This window comes from Staurois parvus, unplaced genomic scaffold, assembly GCF_062004578.1.
Source record: "Staurois parvus isolate SC_StPar_1 unplaced genomic scaffold, SC_StPar_1.0 ptg000470l, whole genome shotgun sequence".
NCBI lineage: Eukaryota > Metazoa > Chordata > Amphibia > Anura > Ranidae > Staurois > Staurois parvus.
The window spans coordinates 2,835,975-2,859,647 of NW_028318266.1; the positions used below are offsets into that span (position 1 = coordinate 2,835,975).

The following is a 23,673-nucleotide window of genomic DNA, read 5'->3' on the forward strand; positions in this document are numbered from 1 at the left end:
CAACCGCACCAATTTTAAATGTGACAGAGGCTGCAGGGGTTGGGAACCCTTGGCTCAGTGGATGAAGGTTGGGTGCTTAGGATCATGTCACATGTTACACCCAAAATATGTCTGTAGTATGTAGTAAAAGTCAACCTAACATTTAATTCCTGTTTTAAACATATCTGTAGAAAACTGCTAAAAATGAAATATAAATAATTAAAATATATAATAAAAAAAATTAAATATAATATATATATATATATACTTTTTCTTCATCATAAATTCCTTGTACATTACCATTTCATACCCTATGTGTATCTTACAGGAGAAAAGCACATGTATCTGGTGGTTTTAGTTAATCTTCTACATGCAATAAAATGTGTGAGATCAATCAGACTCAGGTCACACAGATTCGTTTACTTGGGTTTCATGGCCTGGCCAAATTTAAAACTCTATTATTTATTGTAGTTCTTTTAACCTATCTTATCATACTCGGTGGAAACCTTTTAATTATCATTTTGGTAACAACTGTAGATCATCTTAAAATTCCAATGTTCTTCTTCCTCAAGCACTTGGCCATAGCAGATGTCCTACAGACCACCAGTGTTGTCCCGATGATGCTAGATATTATATTCATTGAGGAAGGAAGACTATCATTTGTTGGATGCATCACTCAGTTGCATGCCTTTGGCATTTTTGGATTTGTGCAATGTTTTCTGATTGCTGTTATGTCCTATGATAGATATTTGGCTGTTTGCAAACCATTGCATTATGCTTCACGTATGAGCCCTAGAGTTTGCATCCAGTTGGTTCTTGGATCCTGGTTCTTAGTTACCCTACTAACATCAAGTGAAATAGTGGTGGTGGTTCAATTTAAATTCTGTGGAATTAATTACATTGACCATTTTTTCTGTGATTTTGGACCAGTCGTGGAGCTATCCACCTCAGACACATCCAGTTTGATGCTACAAGACTTTGTAATTTCCATATTTGTAATATTTTTCCCTTTCACTTTCATTATCATAACCTACATGTACATTTTCTTCACCATCCTGAAGACATCTTCTGCTTATGGTCGAAGAAAGGCCTTCTCCACATGCAGCTCCCATCTGGCTACTGTCTGTGTTTATTATGGAACTATGATCACCGTATACATGGTGCCAGGAGATGCCAGCACAGCAAGCATGAACAAATATAGGTCTTTGCTGTACACTGTGGTGACACCACTGATGAATCCTATTATCTACAGCCTCAGGAACCAGGCGATCAGGAAAGCCTTGCTCAAATGTGTCACCAAACTCAAAACATACAGCTTTACATTTTGAGAATATACTTTTTGTTTCCATTTTCTTAATTTTTTTATATAATTTATAGTGAATTCAGACATGGGCAAAAATCTAGATTCTGGTATTTTCAGTTGTGTAAAAAATGGAACAACCAGCGTTTTATTGCATTGAATCCAATGCATTTGTTTAGGTTGTAATAAATGAACAATCCAAAAAACAGAAATTCAATGTATATGTGCTGAAAACAAGACTCTAAATCCAACTAAAATATATAATGAATTACTGTATGCCTTCACACATAATTGGAAAGCAACTCACCAAAATTTGCTCACTGGCAACTTTATTTGGTACACCTTGCTAGTGCCAAGAAAATATCCTCCACATCATTACACCACCACCACCACCAGCCATGCTTTTATGTTGTTTCCACCAAATTCTGACCCTACCATTTGAATATCGCAGCAACCAGTCTGCCCATTCTCCTCTGACCTCTGCACATCAACAAGACATTTTCCTCCACACAAATGCTGCTCACTGGGTATGTTCTCTTTGTCGGACCATTCTCTGTAAACCCTAGAGATAGTTGTGTGTGAAAATCCCAGTAGATCAGCAGTTTTTTAAATACTCATCTCAGGAGGGATTTTGGCCCACTCCTCTTGGAAGATCCTCTCCAAATCATTAAGGTTTGGTGGCTGACATTTGGCAACTCAAACTTTCAGCTCCCTCCACAGGTTTTCAATTGGATTAAGGTCTGGAGACTGGCTAGGCCACTCAAGGACCTTAATGTGCTTCTTCTTGAGCCACTCCTTTGTTGCCTTGGCCGTGTGTTTTGGGTCATTGTCATGCTGGAACACCCATCCGTGACCCATTTTCAATGCCCTGGCTGAGGGAAGAAGGTTCTCACCCAATATTTGAGGGTACATTGCCCCATCCATCGTCCCTTTGATGCAGTGCAGTTGTCCTGTCCCCTTAGCAGAAAAACACCCCCAAAGCAGAATGTTTCCACCACCATGTTTGACAGTTGGGATGGTGTTCTTGGGGTCATAGGCATCATTCCTCCTCCTCCAAACACATCGAGTTGAGTTGATGCCAAAGAGCTCAATTATGGTCTCATCTGACCACAACACTTTCAACCAGTCCTCCTCTGCATCATTCAGATGTTTAGTGGTAAACTTCAGAAAGGCCTGAACATGTACTTTCTTGAGCAGAAGGACCTTGTAGGCACTGCAGGATTTCAGTCCTTGTTGGCGTAGTGTGTTACCAATTGTTTTCTTGGTGACTGTGATTGCCAACAAGGGATTCGCCACCAGGTACTAAGTCATGTTTTGTGAAGGGAATCAAATACTTATTCCCCTCATGAACATGCAGATCAGTCATCATTTGTTAGACATGCATTTCTGCTGAATTTGTTGTTGCTATTCTGTCTCTCAGTGTTACAATACACCAAACATTCAATTTTTAGACTGATCATTTTTTTGTAAGGGGCAAACATTCAAAATCAGCCGGGGATCAAATACTTATTTCCTTCACTGTAAGGTGGGTACTACAAATTGTACACTTTTCCCATGGGTACAGTGCTATTTTGTTTTACTATAATTTATTATTTCTCGTTTGTGCAAACTACATTGTGTACATGCTGTCATTAAAAAATCCAAAGAAAAATCACTTAATTTGAGTGATTTCCACTAAATAATCTAAACTAGAAGTTGAAAAGTTAAAAGTACCCTTGCCTTCAAGCAAACAAATAAATGTAAATTAATATATAGTACAAGGGGCATTCTAGTCAAACCCGGACTTTTAATTTTACAGGTATAAAAAGGAATGCTAGTGTGGCGGTACTACATGCAGTAAAGTGGCAAGTATGTCTTATCACAGATAGGTGGCACACATGTTGCAGACCAGTCCAGAGACTGTTAATCAAGATGGCAGACAACAGTGTTAGTGTGCTTATGGAACAGCGTGTGGTGATGAAGTTTCTTACGAAGGTGTAAAACCCACAAGTATTTACTAAAGACTTCAAGCACAGTACGGAGTAAGACATTTGAATGGTGTAAATGTTTCAAAGATGGTCATATGTCCATCAGTGATGATCCCGGCCAGGGTGGTTCCCAACCTACAGCAGTCACTCCTGTGAACATTCAGCACATGGAATAATAGACGCATAACCTGTCATGAAATTGTACAAGAGACAAATATTTCTGTGGGAACTGTGAATGCAATAATGAGGAAGCATCGCCGGCTTGACGAGTGGCCATCTTTTTGGTTGGTTTACGACTTGCATTCTGACAGAGCGGTACCACAGAACAACAAAGCCTCCGACCAGGATGACATGATGGCTTCCCTATCTGGGACCCCCAGGTTACTTTACCTTGATTAACAGATGGTTTGTCAGGAGAAAAGACGAGTAAGCCAGGCAAATGCGCCAATGTTCAATATGACCGACGCCAATTTGCTCAAAAATGTGCACATGTGCATAGGTGGGTGGCACATAATCTCGCATTCCTGTGCGTGAAAGCGAAATGGCACACGCATGGCGTGATAATTGCTGACACTCAGTGACCTTTGTAAGGACTGCAGCTCTGCTCAATAATTGCTGGATAATTGTCAGCCCCCTGTTCCTGTGTTCCTGTAATACTGCTGACTACCCGTTTCCGACCCAGCTTGACTCTGACCTTGCTCCTGTCTGCTGCTGTGTGTATTACCCCGGCTTGATCCTGAGCTTGCTCCTGTCTGCTGCTCTGTGTATGACCCTGGCTTGATCCTGACCTTGCTCCTGTCTGCGGCTCTGTGTATGACCCCGGTTCGATCCTGACCTTGCTCCTGTCTGTTGCTCTGTGTATGACCCCGGCTTGATCCTGACCTTGCTCATGTCTGCTGCTCTGTGTATGACCCCGGCTTGATCCTGACCTTGCTCATGTCTGTGGTTCTGTGTATGACCCCGGCTTGATCCTGACCTTGCTCCTGTCTGTTGCTCTGTGTATGACCCCGGCTTGATCCTGACCTTGCTCATGTCTGCTGCTCTGTGTATGACACCGGCTTGATCCTGACCTTGCTCCTGTCTGCTGCTCTGTGTATGACCTCGGCTTGATCCTGACCTTGCTCCTGTCTGCTGCTCTGTGTATGACACCGGCTTGATCCTGACCTTGCTCCTGTCTGCTGCTCTGTGTATAACCTCGGCTTGATCCTGACCTTGCTCCTGTCTGCTGTTCAGTGTATGACCCTTGCTTGATCCTGACCTTGCTCATGTCTGCTGCTCTGTGTATGACACCGGCTTGATCCTGACCTTGCTCCTGTTTGCTGCTCTATGTATGACACCGGCTTGATCCTGACCTTGCTCCTGTCTGCTGCTCTGTGTATGACCTCGGCTTGATCCTGACCTTGCTCCTGTCTGCTGCTCTGTGTATGACCTCGGCTTGATCCTGACCTTGCTCCTGTCTGCTGCTCTGTGTATGACACCGGCTTGATCCTGACCTTGCTCCTGTCTGCTGTTCAGTGTATGACCCTTGCTTGATCCTGACCTTGCTCATGTCTGCTGCTCTGTGTATGACCCCGGCTTGATCCTGACCATCCATTTGCCTATGAGTCTATGTTTACTATATCGGTTATCTGACTTATAATATGTTGTACCTTTTTGTCAAGAGGATTAAAGTTATTTAAACTGATGGACTGAACTTTTTTCTTGGGCACCAGTTATACATTACTATCTATGACTTTTTTTCAATCCTCAGTGCGCTGTTCTTCTTTTCTTGGATGTACTGGTTTTTGTCCCTATTCCTGAGGAGGTCTTTTTTACAGCAGCATATGGAATGTGTGTATCCTTTTAGTGCATTCCAGCCCCTAACCTGCCGTTGTTTTCTTTTTCTTATTGATACCAGGTATACTGACAAATCTTTCTATGCCAAAGCTTTCCAGGCATTGGTTAAACACTGGGATAAATGTATAAATGTGGCAGGGGAGTATGGCGAAAAATAAATGCAGTGTCTGCTCCTTGAAATTTGTTCTTTTATTATACTTGAGGTGATTGTAGCCGTATTAGTGCATTTGCGACAGGAACAATTGAGTACTGTCCGTGATACTTTTTTTATTTGCACTAACATACAATTTTGAGGACAAAATCATACAAGTGAAAGTGTTTTTACAAATTCATCCTATAACATAATAACTGTGCAATATAATCTCTACACCATCCATCCACTATTCACCTTAAATGAAAAATAAATTATATTTTATAAAGTCCACTACAAATTAAAGTCCACTAAAATTTCTTTACAGTCCACCAGAGAAAAATCCAAACAATTCTTCCAACGGTGTCCAAAAAACTATATCCACCTCAAAAAAAAGAAAGTTCATATAGTGCATTACCTTTTATAAATAAATAAAAATTATTTTAAAAAACATCATATAATTAATATAGTGAATATTCGTGAAAATTGGTGAAAAACGTGAAAAAAACGTGAATCAGTGAAAAATAAGTGTATATAACACTCATCAGTGCCACATCAAAACCAAAGCACACTTCTATTTATAGTAAGGGTACCCTTACCAACCATCCCAAAAAAGTATGCTTTAAACACTCAAGGAACTCTCATGGATCTTTCCTCAGATCTCTCCTGTTGTCACGACACTCTCTGAACTCCTCAGATACTCTATATTCAGTGTCTCCAAGAAAACATATAGAACATAGTGTGATACCGCCAATCAAATATACAAAGTGTACTTTTATTTAAGCTGCTCACATTGTAAAGCTTTTAAAATCGCATGTTAGGGAATGAAAGGAATCTCACAGCCATCCAGGGAAACGTCCAGGTGTGCCTCCACGATCTTTTCCCTTCTCCAAAATGGCCGCCAGTCAACTTCCGGTTTCGGTAAAAAGTCTTGACGTCACTATCCCTTGACGCGTTTCGTCATCGACTTAATCATAAGGGGTGTGACCGTCAAGCAAACAAGTTCTATTTGTACCCCTCCTCCTCATGGCGTCGAAACACTCGCCGCCATATTGGAAAAATGGATGGGAAAAAAAAAAAACAGAGATAAGACAGAGCAAAAGCAAAGTCTGGGGGGGGGGGGGAGACAACACTAGCAGAGGCAGTCATGCTTGAGCTGATAGTCATAAAACTGTTGGATAATGATTGAGGAATCCCATGTCCAAATTCAGGCTGTTATCTATTAGTTGTGTCAAAACTAAGAATGATAATTCTATTTGACACAAGAGATAACGGCCTGAATTTGGACATGGGATTCCTCAATCATTATCCAACAGTTTTATGACTATCACCTCAAGCATGACTGCCTCTGCAGTGTTGTCTCCCCCCCCCAGACTTTGCTTTTGTTGTGTCTTATCTCTGTTTTTTTTTTTTCCCATCTCTTCTAACATTCTGCTAAATCTTTGTTTCAGTACTGCTTAAACCTGAAGAAGGGGACATTCCCCGAAAGTTTGTCCTCAAAATTGTATGTTAGTGCAAATAAAAAAAGTATCACGGACAGGACTCAACTATTCTTTTATTATATAAACTCAAAAATCCCGGTTTGACTTGCTCTCCTCTCATATATACTGTATACATTTAGAGCCTAACATTAAACACCCAAACAAAATGTATAAAAGTGTATTTTATCCAAATCTTTTTTTTTTTTGTTCATTTTGATAAATTCCCTCTTACTTTCTGCCAGTGGGCAGTCACTTACTGAGTGAAGGGGAAAATATTGCAATCAGGGATATTTTTTTATTTTTAACCGTTTCAATACCGGGCAATTTTATCCCTTCCTGCCCAGGCCATTTTTCAGGTTTCAGCGCTCTCACACTTTGAATGACAATTGCGCGGTCATACAACACTGTACCCAAACTAAAATTTTATAATTTTCTTAACACAACTAGAGCTTTCTTTTGGTGGTATTTAATCACCGCTGGGGTTTTTATTTTTTGCTAAATTAACAAAAAAAGACCAAAAATTTGGAAAAAAAAACACGTTTTCTTTGTTTCTGTTATAAAAGTTTACAAATAAATAATTGTTCTTCATAAATTTAGGCCGAGATGTATTCTGCTACATGTCTTTGGTGAAAATAACCCAAATTAGGATGTATTATTTAGTCTGTAGGAAAGTTATAGAGTTCACAAACTATGGTATAGATCTGAATATTGATCAATCCTGAAGTACTGACAGCCAATCTAATTTCTTGAGGTCCAAGAATGTCAGAATAGTACAGATATCCCCCAAATGTCAGGACAGTACAGATATCCCCCAAATGTCAGGACAGTACAGATATCCCCCAAATGTCAGGACAGTACAGATATCCCCCAAATGTCAGGACAGTACAGATATCCCCCAAATGTCAGGACAGTACAGATATCCCCCAAATGACCACTTTTTGCAGAGTAGACAGTCCGACGTACTTCACAAGAGGAATGGCGAGTTTTTTGAAGTTGCATTTTGTTTGTCATAATTTTTCGGAAAATGAACAAATTAAAAAAATTATTTTCACTATTTTTTTTTTACATATTGTCACCAGTGCAGTACAGCGTCATCATATAACTGGCATGGCGGTGATCAGGGACACTGACTGGTGACAGTATGAAAAAAAAAATGTATATATATATATATATATTTTTTATTATTATTATTTTTAAATTTTTATTACATTTTTTTAAATTTTTTTAAAGATTTTTTTTCATATTTTACTATGACCAAAGTAGTACAATGTTACCATAGTAACATTGTACTACTTTGGGGAAGTGATCAGTATTTTTTTTTTTTTTTTTTTACACAATTTGCTTATAGCAAAGAATTACTTTGCTATAAGCAAGCATTTACCTGAATGACATCGATTAGTTCAGGTTTTTTTTTTTTTTGTGTGTTTAGCTGTGATTTGGCCACAGCTAATCACATGACATGTGCATGTGACCTGCTGTGACCATTCACAGATAGACACTAGTATGCAATAGATGGCATGTATGAAGCCATCCATTGTATACAACTGTCATGTGACCTGCTGTGATTGGTCACAGCAGGTCACATGGTACCGGCAACGGGGGCCGGTACTCAGATCTGTCATCGGCCGTATCCGAGGTACACGGCTGGTGACAGATCGCGCCGCTGCACGGCTCTGCAACCGTGCGAACTGCACATGTGTGGGAGGACGCCAAATGGCGTACCCCCCGGAAAGCTAAAGCATTTTTGCGGCCACCAAACGGCTATAGGTCGGGCGGCAAATGGTTAAGGATGGTGACTTATTAATTAACCCCCCTGGCGGTATTCCTGAGTGTAGCTTGGGGTTAATTATCAGTGTCAAAAGCGGTAAGCCTGAGCTACACTCGGGAATACACTGCAGCGTTGCTCAGGGATCCCTCAATCACTTACTTTGTCCTGCTCTCCCGCGATGTCCCCCCTGCAGTGTCCCCGGCCATCTCTTCTGGCCGATGCCGGCATCTGTCTTCCGGGTTCCGTTCCCTGCGAGCGTCGGGACGTACGGGGGACGGAACCAGCGGAAAATTAAAAAATGTCAAAAAGTGACATTCACTAAATACACTAAAATCACATAGTATAACATTCCTGTATCAAACCATTTCACATACATTTTGTCCCGAGTGCTTTGTCCGGCGCTCTGCCTGCATTTTTACTGTTCTTTCTGCCTGGAAACTGAGAAACGTCCATGGCGTCCAAAAAGCGTCCCTTTAGGTCAAAAGCGGTTTAGACCGGCTAGAGAACAGCGATAGTAAATCAGAACCACTTGCAGAATTGAGTGATAATGATTCGTGGGGGAAATTCCTCATCAGACACTGAAAACGATTCTGCGACTGAGCTCAGCGATGTGCGAACTTGGCGCTCTATTTCACATTTCAGTGTTTTTGGTTTGATTATATTATTGAATTACATTTATTATTATTATTATATTATTATTTTTTATGATTATTTATTATATTATAATTTATGATTTCGTGTTTTAAATTTTATCATACCCGGGATGTTTACTAGACTCTTGTTCGGACAGATTTCAGTGAGTTATTCCTAAAAATTACAGGCCTACAATAAAAAAACAACATATTTCCATGCAAAAAAATGTACCACTTTGAGCACAGAAATATTGACATAATCAGACCGCTAGGGAGGTTAAAAAAAAGTCTGAAGTTGGGCTTTGACCTAAATGCTAACTCAGTTTTGGTTAGCCACCCTCATAATGTACAGTTAACTAACATTTACATTTTTTTTATTGTTTAACACTTTCCTTTAATATTGAAATTTATGATAGTTTTAAAAAGAATGTATTTTTTTTTATCTTAACATATTAAAAGTAAACAAATATAATCAAGCAATGATTTGTCTTCCCATTTTTTCTTCATAAAATAATCAACAGTTAATTCCACACAGAGAATATTGTCTAGGTCCATTTTCTTAATGTTCATAAATCTCTATGGGCATAATTCCAAGTTCTAAGAGAGTGATTACATCATCAGCTTGTTGGTATTGATACTTTTGTCTCATTAATAAACAGACATAAATGATGTCTCATTATTTTCAATGCATGTGAATATCCTAATGTAATTAATTAAGCATGGCTACCAAGATAATAATTAAAGCCTGAATTTACCAGTGCTAAACTTTTTTTACACAATGCAATCAAGTTCTCTGGATTTGTAAGTGAAACTATTTTTTTGTTGGAAGTAATTCAGTTACAGTAAAATATATAATACGGCTCCTGTGTAAATATTTAAATAATATTATGTTACAAATGATGCACAACTGTAATACTAATATATTATATTGTAAGTATTATAAGGAACAAATGCCACTTTTTCAATCTCATTATTTTCTACAACTCTAATTAACCTTCTGAGGATTCTTAGATATTTTAACAATTGTTTTAATTGGGTTTTTGTTGACTCAGTACTATACATATTTATTCCCAGAGTATAAAACCTAAATAGGTTTTTCAAGGTAATCATTACTAATTAGCCATGAACATACCAAGTTATTTATTTTTCCAAAACACTTGCTATTTTTTTTTCTGAGTGTTTTTACAAAAGAATACAAAATAACATGACTAAATGATAAAAACAAAGCAGTATATTAGGATATCATACATACATAAATTTTAAGATAAAATTAAATTATTTGTAATAATAATCATTCATACAACATAGCAGAAATATGCATTACATAAACTTTTAAATATCTAGATAATAATATATACTATCTGGTATGTTATGATATACATGCATTTTAAGATAATAATAATAATAACAATACTAACAATACTAATAACACTAATCATAATAATAATATTATTATTATTATTATTAATAATAATAATAATAACAACAATAATAATAATAAAAAAACAATAATATTAGCAATAATATTAATAATCATCATCATTCAAAATGTAGGAAAAGTATGCATTTATTAACATTTAAATTATCTATCTAATATCTAGCATATGATTATACATTTTAAGATAATAAAATTAATAATAACAATAATAATAATAATAATAATAATAACAATAATAATAATAATAATAAACAATATTATTAGCTATAATATTAATAATCATCATCATTCAAAATATAGTAAAAGTATGCATTTAATAACATTTAAATTATCTATCTAATATCTAGCATATGATTATACATTTTAAGATAATACAATTAATAATAATAACACTAATCATATTAATAATAATAATAAAAATAATAATAATAAACAATATTATTAGCAATAATATTAATAATCATCATTCAAAATATAGTAAAAGTATGCATTTATTAACATTTAAATTATCTATCTAATATCTAGCATATGATTATACATTTTCAGATAATAATAATAATTATAATAACAACAAAAAATAGGACCTGCATTTTTGGCAAAACCAACAGGTATTTTCTGTACTTGCTGAAAATGTTTTTTTGCCTGGAAAATGAAATGGGATGCAGCCACCATACCCACGAACAAGTAAGCTAATAATAACAAGGGACATCCTCCCCAAAAGTAAAACCTTCTTGCCTGAAGAAGTATACCTTGCCCATGAAAGCACGTTGCAGCATCCACCGCAACGTTACTGCTGTCTTGGGTTCACCTTACCCCAGCCTACACTCACTGTGTTCACCTGAGCTGTTTACCAGTCCAGGTCTCACAGTCTCCAGTGTTTTGATAGTTACTGGCCGCAGATAATATAGTGGCTCCTGTTTTTCCGTCTTGTCTTCTGTGTGCATACTCTGGCTCAGTCAGTTTGGTCTACCTCTGGAGGAGCTCATCTAGAAGAGATGAATGACCAGAATGTTATTATCATTATTATTATTATTATATATTATTATTGTATTATTATAATATAATACTATATTAATTTTTAACACACTGAATATTAAATACTGTCCATGGTAAACTGTATATAAGCCATTGTCTGTGATGGATATTACCAGCCTTACAATGAATTGGGGTTTTATTAGAGATTTTTTTAGTCAAGATGAACAAGATATCATTGATGAGTTTCATGTTTCTGTACCATCAGTGGTGTGGAATTTGTTTGTATATACATAAAACCTCAAAACTTAAATATACAAGGTTTTCTGAAAACTAAAAAGAACTAGAGGTATCAACCCGTGGGGGGTAATATTTTCAATATGGTCAAAGATAGCAAAAAAAACTTGACCCGAGTTCTTACCCTTCTTCACTCTAACCAAAAGAAAGTAGCTGATATGAGCCTTTAAACAAAATTAAAAGCTATGTTTGCCTTTAAATATACACAGGTGTTTTTAAAAGTAGCTGTCCCCAGAAGTACCTCTTTTGACCTATACAATTGTTGGTTATGTGTTATAGAAGACACTGGTAGTGATAGCAGAATTCAGGCTTTACTTGTGTGGCTTAAGTTACAAACATACAGAGCACATTTCAGCAGACTGTATAACAGCAGACATATTACTTCCTGAAGAGATGATAGAGAAAAGGAAAGAAGCAGCAAGTTTTACACATACACAACTAGTAACCTTTAGCGTACAGTGCCATCTACTGGTCAAGTGATATTACCACAGAATACTGTATATAGTACATTATAGTACATGCTGTTGCATTCCCAACACCCCTTCTCAAAGGCATGTGCATAATTATATGACATTTAGTCTCTTTTGTAGAAAACAATGACGTTCCCTTGGCAAAGGTTTGGTGAGTGCGGCTGCAGTCATCTCCTCTGATGGGCAGTACTGGATGTCGATAACCCCTTGTTCTTGCATGTCTCTGAGCAGATGATATCTTACATCAATGTGCTTGGTTCTTGGGTTAATCTTCTCAGAGTGTGTAAGCTTTATGCATCCCTGATTGTCTTCAAAGATGGGTGTGGGTTGTGACATATTCAGTCCCATGTCTAGTAGAAGCTGACGAATCCAAATGGCTTCTTGACATGCATGTGCTGCTGCTATGTATTCCGCTTCAGTTGAAGAGAGTGCAACAGTCACTTGTTTCCGATGGTTTTGCGACCAAGAGGGAGTTCTGTTAGTGACCAAGTTTTATTTTCTTGAAGTGATTTTATTTCTTCTTCAGCTGCTTTTCTCCACTGATCGGCTTCCATTCTCGGCAAAGTTTCTATGTCTTCCCAGGATGTTGGCTCCTGTGTTTTATGTGTTTTAGCAGCGTATGATAACCTGCGGGGTGGTACCCCTTTTGTCATTCGAGAGGATCTTCTGATTTCTTGTTGTTCAGTGGATTCTATTGGCTCGTTGATTGTAAGTTCCACTTCTTGTTCTGGCTCTTGTCCTGCTTCGCATAAATCAGATTCTCTTGCCGATTCAGTGTGTAAATCCTCTCCACATTTTTCAAGAATTGTATTATCTGGTGCTTCACTTTCATCAAAATAAACACTGTGGCTTACTGTGACCTTGTTGGTCTTTGGGCAAAGGATTCTATATCCCTTACTATGCTCACTGTAGCCGACCAGAAAGCCTTCTATGGCTTTGTTCTCCAACTTGGAGCGTTTCTGACTTGGAATGTGGGCATATGCTTTACAGCCAAACACTCTGATGTGTCCTACGTTAGGTTTTGATCCATTCCACATTTCATATGGTGTACTCTCAATAGCTTTTGATGGGAGCCTGTTTTGTAGGTATGTTGCAGTCATTATTGCTTCTCCCCAGTATTTGTTAGGTAAGGCAGCGTCCGAAATCATACATCTTGTCATTTCTACAAGAGTGCGATTCTTTCTTTCTGCTACACCGTTTTGCTCAGGAGTGTATGGTACGGTTGTTTGGTGTATAATACCTTGTTTCTTTAGGTATGATTCCATCTCTTTATTCATATATTCCCCTTCATTGTCAGTGCGTATTATTCCAGGTTTCCTTTGAAACTTGTTGCTTGTCATAGCTACAAACTCTTGACATTTTTTTAATGTCTCATTTTTGTGCTTCATTAGATACGTTATTGTGTACCTGGAATAATCGTCCATGAAAGTCAGTAAATATCTGTTCCCGCCAGGTGTGATGGTTTGCATTGGTCCGCACACATCACTGTGTATCAGTTCCATGGGTTTAATGGTTTTACTCTGACTGGTCTGTGGAAGAGAGGTTCGGGTGGCCTTTGCTTTGATGCAACACGTGCACTTGCTGAGTGTGTGGCAAGGCAATATTTTCATGTCTTCTGATTGACCTCTCTTTGCAAAGTCCTTTATAGCTTCTGGGTTTTGATGCCCCAGTCTTCTATGCCACAGGTGGATGCACTTGTCATGTGGGCTATGAGTTGCCGCATTAGCCTTCTCACATTCAGTGATGAGTTTCTACAGATGTTCATTTAATCTTCCTCTTGCTAGAATTTGCTTTCCATTTTGAATTGTGCATTCATTACCTCTGAACTGGACAGTGAGTCCATTGCTTGCAAGAGTTTTAACTGATAGGAGGCTTCCTTCTAGGCTTGGAACATATAGAACATTCTTTACAAGGATGCTCTGCTTGCCCCCTGAGGGCGTTTTGCAGTTCATAAATCCCTGACCTTTACCTTCTGCTGTAATACTTTTCCCATTTGCTAGGAAAGCTTTATCTTTTACATTAAAATCAATTTCTGTGAAGAATGTCTCATCACTTGTCATGTGACTTGTTGCCCCTGAATCAATGTACCATCCATGTGAGGTACTATTCTGAGTCACTTTAAAAGTACCACTCCATGATGCACTTTCATTTTCTTTCATGACCGCTTTAGCTCTTTCTCTTGTGGGTAGCTCCCGCTTTCGCTGCTCAGGTTTCCAGATTGAACAGTTCTTTTTCAGGTGACCGGCCTTTTTGCAGCGAAAACATACCCTGGTTTCTTTGCTTTGTCTTATGCCTTCATGCACCTTCAGAGCTGCCTCTGGTCTCTCGTTCTCTTCACTATGCAAATTTTCCTTTCTTCTGCTGTATTCATCAATTAATTTTCCCTTAACATATTCTAGCGTCAGTTCAGTTTCCAGTCTAGTTTCTAGAGCATTTATAAGGGCCCTGTATGATTCTGGAAGGCTGCACAGAAGTAGCGCCACAACATGGTTGCCTTTTATTTCTTCACCTATTGCACCCAGCTGGTCCACAATTTCTAGCATGGCATTTACATGTTCACCCATTTCCTGCCCTTTTTCCAGCCTCATCTTATACAGTTTGCGCAGTAGATATAGTTTACTGTTTAGGTTTGCACGTTCATGCAGCTTTTGTAATGCAGTCCACATACCTTTAGCTGTGTTTTCTTTCCTTATATGAATGAGTTGATCGTCCTCCACTAACAGGCTTATGACTGCTTTTGCTTGCCTGTTTTTTCTGTCCCATTCTTCCGGGTTATCATTGGGTCTGTGTGTATCTAGTACCTGCCACAAGTCATCTTTGGATAACAGCATTTCAAGCTTAAACTTCCATAGCTGGTAGTTGGTGTTGTTGAGCTTTGCTATTGTAAACTTCATATCTGAAGCACTGGCCATCTTTCAGTGAATTGGATTGTAAATGCAGCACTTACTTGCTTGTAGTTTTCCTTTTTCCAGTGTCTGGAGCTGGGCCCATAACCTGTTGGTTATGTGTTATAGAAGACACTGGTAGTGATAGCAGAATTCAGGCTTTACTTGTGTGGCTTAAATTACAAACATACAGAGCACATTTCAGCAGACTGTATAACAGCAGACATATTACTTCCTGAAGAGATGATAGAGAAAAGGAAAGAAGCAGCTAGTTTTACACATACACAACTAGTAACCTTTAGCATACAGTGCCATCTACTGGTCAAGTGATATTACCACAGAATACTGTATATAGTACATTATAGTACATGCTGTTGCATTCCCAACAAAAATATCCTTTTAAGTTGAGTGATCCACAGAAAAGGCTGATGATCAGTGCAGCTTATCAGTCCCAATAAGTGCCCATTAGTGCTGTCTATCAGTGCCCATCAGTGCCACCTCATCAGTGCAGCCTCATCAATGTCTCATCATTAGTACAGTGCCCAGCTCATCTGTGCCCTTCAATTCTGCCTCATCAGTGCTGCCTCATGAGTGCACATCAGTGCAGCCCCATTAGTGCCCATCAGTGCAGCCTCATCAGCTCACATCACTGAAGAAGAAAAATTATTGCAAATTTGTGTAACAGAAACAAAGAAAAATTTTTTTTTTTCAAAAATGTTGTTTTTTTTTAGCAAAAAATTTAAATCCCAGTGGTGATTAAATACCATCGAAAGAAAGCTCTGTCTCAAAAATAATAAAAATGTCATATGTGTACAGAGTTGCATGGCCATGCAATTGTCATTCAAAGTGCGTCAGCGCTGAAATCTGAATATTGGCCTGGGCAGGAAGGGGGTGAAAATTCCTGGAGTTGAAATGGTTAAAAAAATAAAATACCGCTAAGGGGGAACCAGAAGATCCTTGGGGTGGGGGCTTTGGATGGATAGAGCATAGTGCCTGGACTCTATGGAGCCCAGGATACATGGTGGGGTTTGCACGTGTGTGTGGTGGTGGGGGAGGCAAGGATGGACAGCATTTTCCAGTGGTTGTGGAAGTTCTCACTTCATTAGAAAGCTGATAGTTACTACAGCAGCTAAGAGTACCCCCCCCCCAGGTATGCCTTATGTCTGTGGTTGTGAAAGGGTTAAAGCTGTAAGTGGCATGACAGAACAACAGGATTTTCACTGATGTCCTCAGCAACAGCACATTTTTCCCTGTGGATTGCTTTCATCAGCTCCTCTACTGGATGTGGCTTAAGAGATTGGTCATTTTTTGTTTGGCCTAATGCTGGCCATAGACGGTTCATTTATCAGCCAAATTTTCGCCCGAAAAACCGGTCGTTCTGTTGCCATCAATGCTTACAAAAAGTGTTTTTAATAAATTTTCCAGCAAGACCGATAAAAGAAACAAGGAGGAACCACGAAAATCGGCCGACGACACTAACGGTGTAAATATCTGCCAATTATTCTTTCGGACGAAAATTCGTCCGATAAACAAACCGTCTATGGCCTGCATTACTGGTGCTTTGTTTTGCAGAACCTCTACCACCCTCTACTACCGCCATACGTATCCTCTCTGCCTCTGATTTCAGGCCTATATGCAACTTTTATTGAAACAGTGGTGATAGGGGATGAATATGTGCTGATTTTAGTGCACAATACTTACCACACAACAATGTGGCCTTATACCCGAGTTCTTACCCAGTGGATTGCCCAGCAGCCAGGCACACAATCTCAGCCACATTTTTTCTCAATAATCATTCTAGGGGTATTTTTTTTTTCATCGTGACTAATGTTGAATCTACTTCGGGGATATTTATGTATTTATTTATTTGGTTTTTGAATAAAGGATAAAAAGGCTCTGTGTTTTTTACTCACTTTTATCACTTTTAGTGAATGTGTAGGTGTACAGTTCACACTAATTCATGTGAGGGGGTCAGGATCTGGGGCCCCCTTGTTAAAGAGGCTTCCATATTCCAATAAGCCCCCTGCCCATGGACCCTCACAACCATTGGCCAGTGTTGTGGGGAACAAGCCCTCGTTCCCATCAACATGAGTTGCTCCCCCCAAAGCACCCCCCATGTTGTGGGCATGTGGCCTGGTATGGTTCAGCAGGAAGGGGGTGCTCACTTGCCCCCTCCCTTTCTTGGCTGCTGATGCAAAATAAGGGTCTGTTATGGATTTTGGGAAGACCGCAAAGCCATTTTTTTAAAAACAGTGTGGCATTGGATTCCTCTCAAAATCCATACCAGACCTAACAGTCTGGCATGGATTTGTGGGGTACCCCACACCATTTTTAAAACATTTTTGGAATGGGTTTCCCTTTACACCCAAAGAGCCTGGTATGGATTGGGGGAACCCCAAAAACTTTTTTTCCCCCTCAAATTTGTAATTGCCTGCAATTCCATTGTTTACATTCAGCTCTCAAAGGGGAACTCAGCTAGTGGCTGATAAGTCATCTGTTGTTAAGACCATTCCTTAACCAGTTAAACTGCTAAACTCCAGAAAAATGCCAGCACACAAAAGGGAAAAATGCAGGAAAAAATGCTCATATTGAATTTCTAGGGCTAAACTAACTAGTACTAACCAGGGAGTGAGGAGGACAGTGAGAAATACTAATTCACATAAGTAAACATGTTTTAGAGGTCAAAAACTCCCATTAGGTACCAGCACACTACAGAACAGTAGTAACTGGATGCAGTACAACACAAAACGATATATATAAGTAAGACAGAACAAAGACCATGCAATGTATTATGTTTTTTAAAAGTTTCGACCCAGAAAAAAATCAAGATTAGGGTTGGATGTTACAGTTGCAAGAAAAAGTATGTAAACCCCCTGGGATTACGTGGAGTTTTGCATGAACTGGGCATAAAATGTGCTCTAAACGTCATCTAAGTCACAACAATAGAAGAACACAGTCTGCTGAACATAATACTACACAAACATTAGATGTTGCCATGGTTTAATTGCACATAACATGTAAACATTTACAGTGCAGGGAGAAAAAAGTATGTGAACCTTTGGACTTAATAACTGGTTGACCCTCCTTTGGCAGCAATAACCTCAACCAAACGTTTCCTGTAGTTGTAGATCAGACCTGCACAACGATCTGGAGTCATTTTGGATCACTCCTCTTCATAAAACTGTTTCAGTGTAGCAATATTCTTGGGGTGTCTGGTGTGAATCGCTCTCTTAAGGTCATGCCACAGCATTTCAATCAGGTTGAGGTCAGGACTCTGACTGGACCACTCCTGAAGGCGTATTCTGTGCTGTTGCAGCCATTGTTTTGTTGAATTACTTGTATGCTTTGGGTCATTGTCCTGTTGCATCACCCATCCTCTGCGGAGCTTCAGTTGGCGGACAGATGGTCGTACGTTTTCCTGCAAAATGTTTTGATAAACTCTGGAATTCATTTTCCCATCAATGACAACAATCCGTCCAGGCCCTGAGGCAGCAAAGCAGCCCCAAACCATGATGCTCCCTCCGCCATGTTTTACAGTGGGGATGAGGTTTTGATGTTGGTGTCAGAGATCGTCGCGCCGCTGGGCTCGGCGCAGGCGCAGTACACCTCCCTGTACGCGAGCGCCGGGACTTGGCCGACCGCGGCAATCAGGTTCGCGCATGCGCAGTAGTGACCACGGGCGCGCGCCTGGCACCAATGACAGCGCAGGGCGGGATATTTAAACGGCCCTGAGCTGTCATTCAGTGCCTTTTGGTCTCTTGTATCCTGTGAACCTGTGAACCTGTTTGAAGTAAGTTGCTGACCCGGATTGTGCCCTGACCTTGCTGTTTTCTCCTGTTCTTGACCCTTGCTTGCCTGACCTCTCTCCTGAATGCCCCCTATTGGATCTGACCTGCTGTTGCTGACCTGGCGTGTGACCCGACTATTCTCTGCCCGCTGCTCTGTACCGCACCGTCCCCATAGTTACCGACCCGGCTTGTATGACCCTGCTCCTGCTCAGCCATCCATCCATCCATCCATCCGTCCCTCTCTACGGGGTCTCCAGACCTCCTCATACCTGGCTCTCTCCCGTGGGAGCCCCTGGCGAATACCCCTACCACTGACGGGTGTCCTCAGTAGTCACGACCTGGTCCTGGGGTACTCCAAGTCCATCCCCACCATCAGGGGCCCTGGTGAACAAGTACTCTGGGGCTTAGACTCCGTGCGCTGGGAACACCCGATCAGTGGAGTGCTAGTGGTACCGCCGGGCGGTCCCTTACAGTACCAAAAGGCCATGACTGAGCCTAGAGGAGGGCCCTCCCCGCTAGAGGAAATTTGCAGGCACCTAGCTAATTTGACGCAGGCCGTAACGGTCCTGCAGGACAGATGCATGCAGCTGGAGAATCGCATCCAGACTGGCTCTATTTCTGACCCTGCCCCACAGGCCCCGGTTTCTGCACCCCCGGCCCTGGTAGCTCAGGAGCCAGTCTCAGGGGCTTCCGCCCCGCTCCCTATGGCAGAACCCCGAGTACCCCTACCGGAGCGTTTTCACGGGGACCGCACACGCTTCCGGTCATTCCGTGATTCCTGTCTCTTGTTCTTTGAGCTACAACCCCGTACCTTCCTGACCGAAAACGTGAAGGTAGGATTCATTATTTCACTACTACAGGGTGAACCCCAGGATTGGGCCCACCGGCTAAGGGGAAACAATGATCCTCACCTGGGATCGGTCAATAGTTTCTTTGAAGCAATGGCCATCTTGTATGATGACCCACAGCGGGCAGCCTCTGCCGAAGCAACCTTATATGCGCTCCGACAGGGCCGGCGGGCGGCAGAGGAATACGCCTCTGATTTCAGGCGGTGGATGGGGGACACACGCTGGAATGAGTTTGCTCTATTGCACCAGTTCCGTATGGGGCTCTCCGATCCCTTGAAAGATGAGCTGGCCCGGGTGGAGGTTCCCGAGTCTCTAGAAGAACTTATTGCCCTGACAATTAAAATTGACCGAAGACTGCGGGAACGCAGGCTCGAGAGGTCCGGCCAGGGTCGCGGAAATACCTGGGGTCCATTCCTAGGCCCCAGCCCACCAACCCGACAAAGCATCCAGAACCCACCACCAGGAGATGTTCCGGAACCAATGCAGCTAGGTCTGGCACGGCCTAAATTATCACCGGAGGAACGCCAGCGCAGACGAGCCCAGAACCTCTGCCTTTACTGCGGTGAAGCTGGTCATATGGTGCGATCCTGCCCTCAAAAAATGAGTAAGTGCACCCGTTTTTCTTCCTTGTCTATTAGCAATACCTGTCCTTCGCAATACTTAGTAGTGCCCCTCTCCTTTCAGCTTCCTGGAAAGATCGTGGAGGTGACAGCCATAGTTGATTCGGGGGCATGCAGCTGTTTCCTGGATCTAGAGTTTGCTCACCAACAGGGTATCCCTCTCCAACACAGACAGAAGGGCTTCAACATCTTTTTGGCTGATGGTTCCCAGATAAAATCGGGGGTAGTTAATCAGGAAACTCCCCCCATTGCCACTATCATTGCCAACCAGCACCAGGAGTTCCTCCGCCTGGACGCTATTGCATCACCTCTTTTCCCAGTCATTCTGGGGCTCCCATGGTTACGGGCCCATAACCCCCAGATTGACTGGGAGACCGGGTCAATCTCGTTCCCTTCCCCATACTGTCGGGAACATTGTCGCACTTCGGGCCCCGCAGGGCCCCGAGTTCTCCTTTGCTCTGAAGGAGACTCCGACTTGAAACATGTTATTCCCGCAGCCTATCATGGGTTCCTGGACGTGTTCAGTAAGCGGGGAGCCGATACTCTGCCCCCCCACCGTCCGTATGACTGTCCAATCGACCTGTTACCAGGCTCTGAAATCCCTTTTGGGCGTATTTTCCCCCTATCTGAGCTTGAATTGGGGGCCCTGAAGGAATATATCGAGGACAGCCTCCAGAAGGGATTCATCCGCCCCTCCACTTCTCCAGCAGGAGCGGGAATCTTCTTCGTGGAGAAAAAAGACAAAACCCTGAGACCTTGTATCGACTAACGGGAGCTGAACAGGGTCACGATCAAAAATCGTTACCCATTGCCATTGGTACCAGAACTGTTTCAGAGCCTAAAGGCTGCGGTTATTTTCACAAAGCTTGATTTAAGGGGGGCCTATAACCTGGTACGCATAAGAGAGGGGGACGAGTGGAAAACTGCTTTCCGTACCCGGTTTGGCCACTTTGAATACTTGGTCATGCCATTTGGGCTGTGCAATGCACCAGCCACCTTCCAACACTTTGTGAACGACATCTTCAGGGATGTTTTGGATGTCTTCATTATTGTCTACTTGGACGACATACTAATTTTTTCACCCTCTCTAGAGGATCATAGGATACATGTGGCAAAAGTTTTGGGGCGATTGCGGCAGCATGGGTTATATGCTAAGGCGGAGAAATGTTGCTTTGAGCAATCTAGCATCACGTTTCTAGGCCTGATTATCTCCACTGCGGGGGTCGCGATGGACCCCCAGAAGGTCTCTGCAATTTTAGATTGGCCTGAACCCACGGACAAAAAAGGTGTCCAACGGTTTATAGGGTTCGCAAACTTTTATCGGAAGTTCATCAAAAACTTCTCGGGTCTGGTCTCCCCCATTACCCAACTAACCAAACTTGGAACCCGGTTCAAATGGACACCAGAGGCTTTCGAAGCTCTGAAAAAGCTATTTACCTCGGCACCCATCCTGGGCCACCCGGACGCGGCCCTGCCCTACATCTTGGAGGTAGATGCATCGGAGAATGCGGTAGGATCCATCCTGTCTCAGCGGAAAGGCACCAAAGAGTTACTCCATCCCGTAGCATTCTTCTCGAGGAAACTCACCCCAGCAGAGAAGAATTACGATATCGGGGATCGAGAGCTGCTGGCTATCAAAGCAGCGCTAGAAGAATGGAGATACCTGCTGGAAGGTGCCTCACACCCTATATTGATTTTCACAGACCACAAGAATCTGGAATATCTGAGGACTGCCAAGCGTCTACGCCCATGGCAGGCAAGATGGGCCCTGTTCTTTTCCAGATTCAATTTTCATATTACTTACAGGCCCGGATCTAAAAATACGAAGCCTGACGCGCTATCTCGTATGTTTGAGGACTCCGAAGAAGAACTGGTACCCGACACTATCTTGTCCTCAGGGAACTTCTTGGCGCTCCAGACGGACCTTCGCTCCAAGTTAATAGAAGCATCTACGGCCACACCAACCCCAGTTGGGGTATCCCTCCAGAACAAAGGGGGACTCCTGTGGAAGGAGGATTCTATCGTGGTACCTGAGGAAGTCCGGACCCTGGTTTTGGGGCATTGCCACGATCACCCGCTGGTAGGTCACTTTGGCCCAGTCAAGACTCTGGAGCTTCTCCGGCGCTCGTTTTGGTGGCCAAACATGGCTAAGGATTGCAAGCGCTACGTGAGATCCTGTACCATCTGCCAGAAGAGCAAACCGTCAAGGAGCAAAGCCTGGGGGCTGTTGCGACCTTTGCCGATTCCCGAACGGCCTTGGCAGAAGATCGCGATGGACTTCATAGTCGAGCTCCCACCGTCACAAGACCACACAGCAATTCTGGTGGTCATTGATCGCCTATCCAAGATGGCTCACTTCGTGCCACTAAGGAAGACTCCGTCAGCAACCGAGACGGCGCGAATATTTATCCGGGAGATCGTTAGACTTCATGGAGTACCAGAGGACATCGTCTCTGATCGAGGGGTCCAGTTTACATCTAAGTTTTGGAGGGCTCTGTGCAAGGCCCTGGACATCAAGTTGTCCCTCTCCTCCGCGTTCCACCCTCAGACCAACGGTCAGACCGAGAGGACGAACCAGACCCTGGAGCAATACTTGCGTTGCTACACGTCTTTCCTGCAGGATGATTGGCTGTCTCTTTTACCCCTGGCGGAGTTCGCTTATAACAACGCAAGCCATTCGGCAACGGGGCAGTCCCCATTCTTTTCGAATTATGGGTTTCACCCTGTCTTTCTCCCTGATTTGGTCTCTGAATGCCCAGTTCCAGCAACGCAGGATGCGTTGACCTTCTTCTCCGTCAATAACAAATTACTCCAGGAAGCCATCGCTCGGGCCCAAGAGGACAATAAGAAGGAGTTTAACAAGAAACAAAGAGGGGATTTGGCGTTGCGGCCTGGGCAGAAGGTGTGGTTGGCCACAACCAACTTAAAGATGCTTTGTCCCTCGAAAAAATTGGGACCTAAATTTGTGGGGCCTTTTCAGGTAAAGCGGATGGTCAACGAAGTGGCATATGAGCTGATCCTTCCGGACACGTTCAGAATTCATCCAGTCTTCCATGTATCCCTGCTGAAGCCAGTGATCCCAGATGCCTTCCCAGAACGAGAATCCAGACCCCCAGAGGCCATAACGGTCAAAGGACAAGAGGAATTTGAGGTGGAAACGATCCTTAAGTGCCGAAGAAGGGGGGGCCAGACCAAATTCCTAATTAAGTGGAAGGGCTATGGTCCTGAGGACAATTCCTGGGAACCGGCTCATAATGTCCAC

At 42.0% G+C, this 23,673-nt stretch overlaps 1 protein-coding gene across 1 annotated transcript; it reads left to right on the forward strand.

Annotated features, from left to right (window-relative positions):
* The first annotated feature begins 359 nt into the window (after nucleotides 1-359).
* On the forward strand, nucleotides 360-1,418 carry LOC149452539 (olfactory receptor 5P81-like). The gene has a single exon (XM_089689194.1). It carries the CDS (start codon nucleotides 360-362, stop codon nucleotides 1,305-1,307), a length of 948 nt encoding a protein of 315 aa, XP_089545320.1. The 3' UTR covers nucleotides 1,308-1,418.
* The last annotated feature ends 22,255 nt before the right edge of the window (nucleotides 1,419-23,673 follow it).

Excerpts from the sequence above, each read along its gene's own strand:
- LOC149452539 (XM_089689194.1), top strand. The coding sequence starts at position 360 with ATGTGTGAGATCAATCAGACTCAGGTCACACAGATTCGTTTACTTGGG.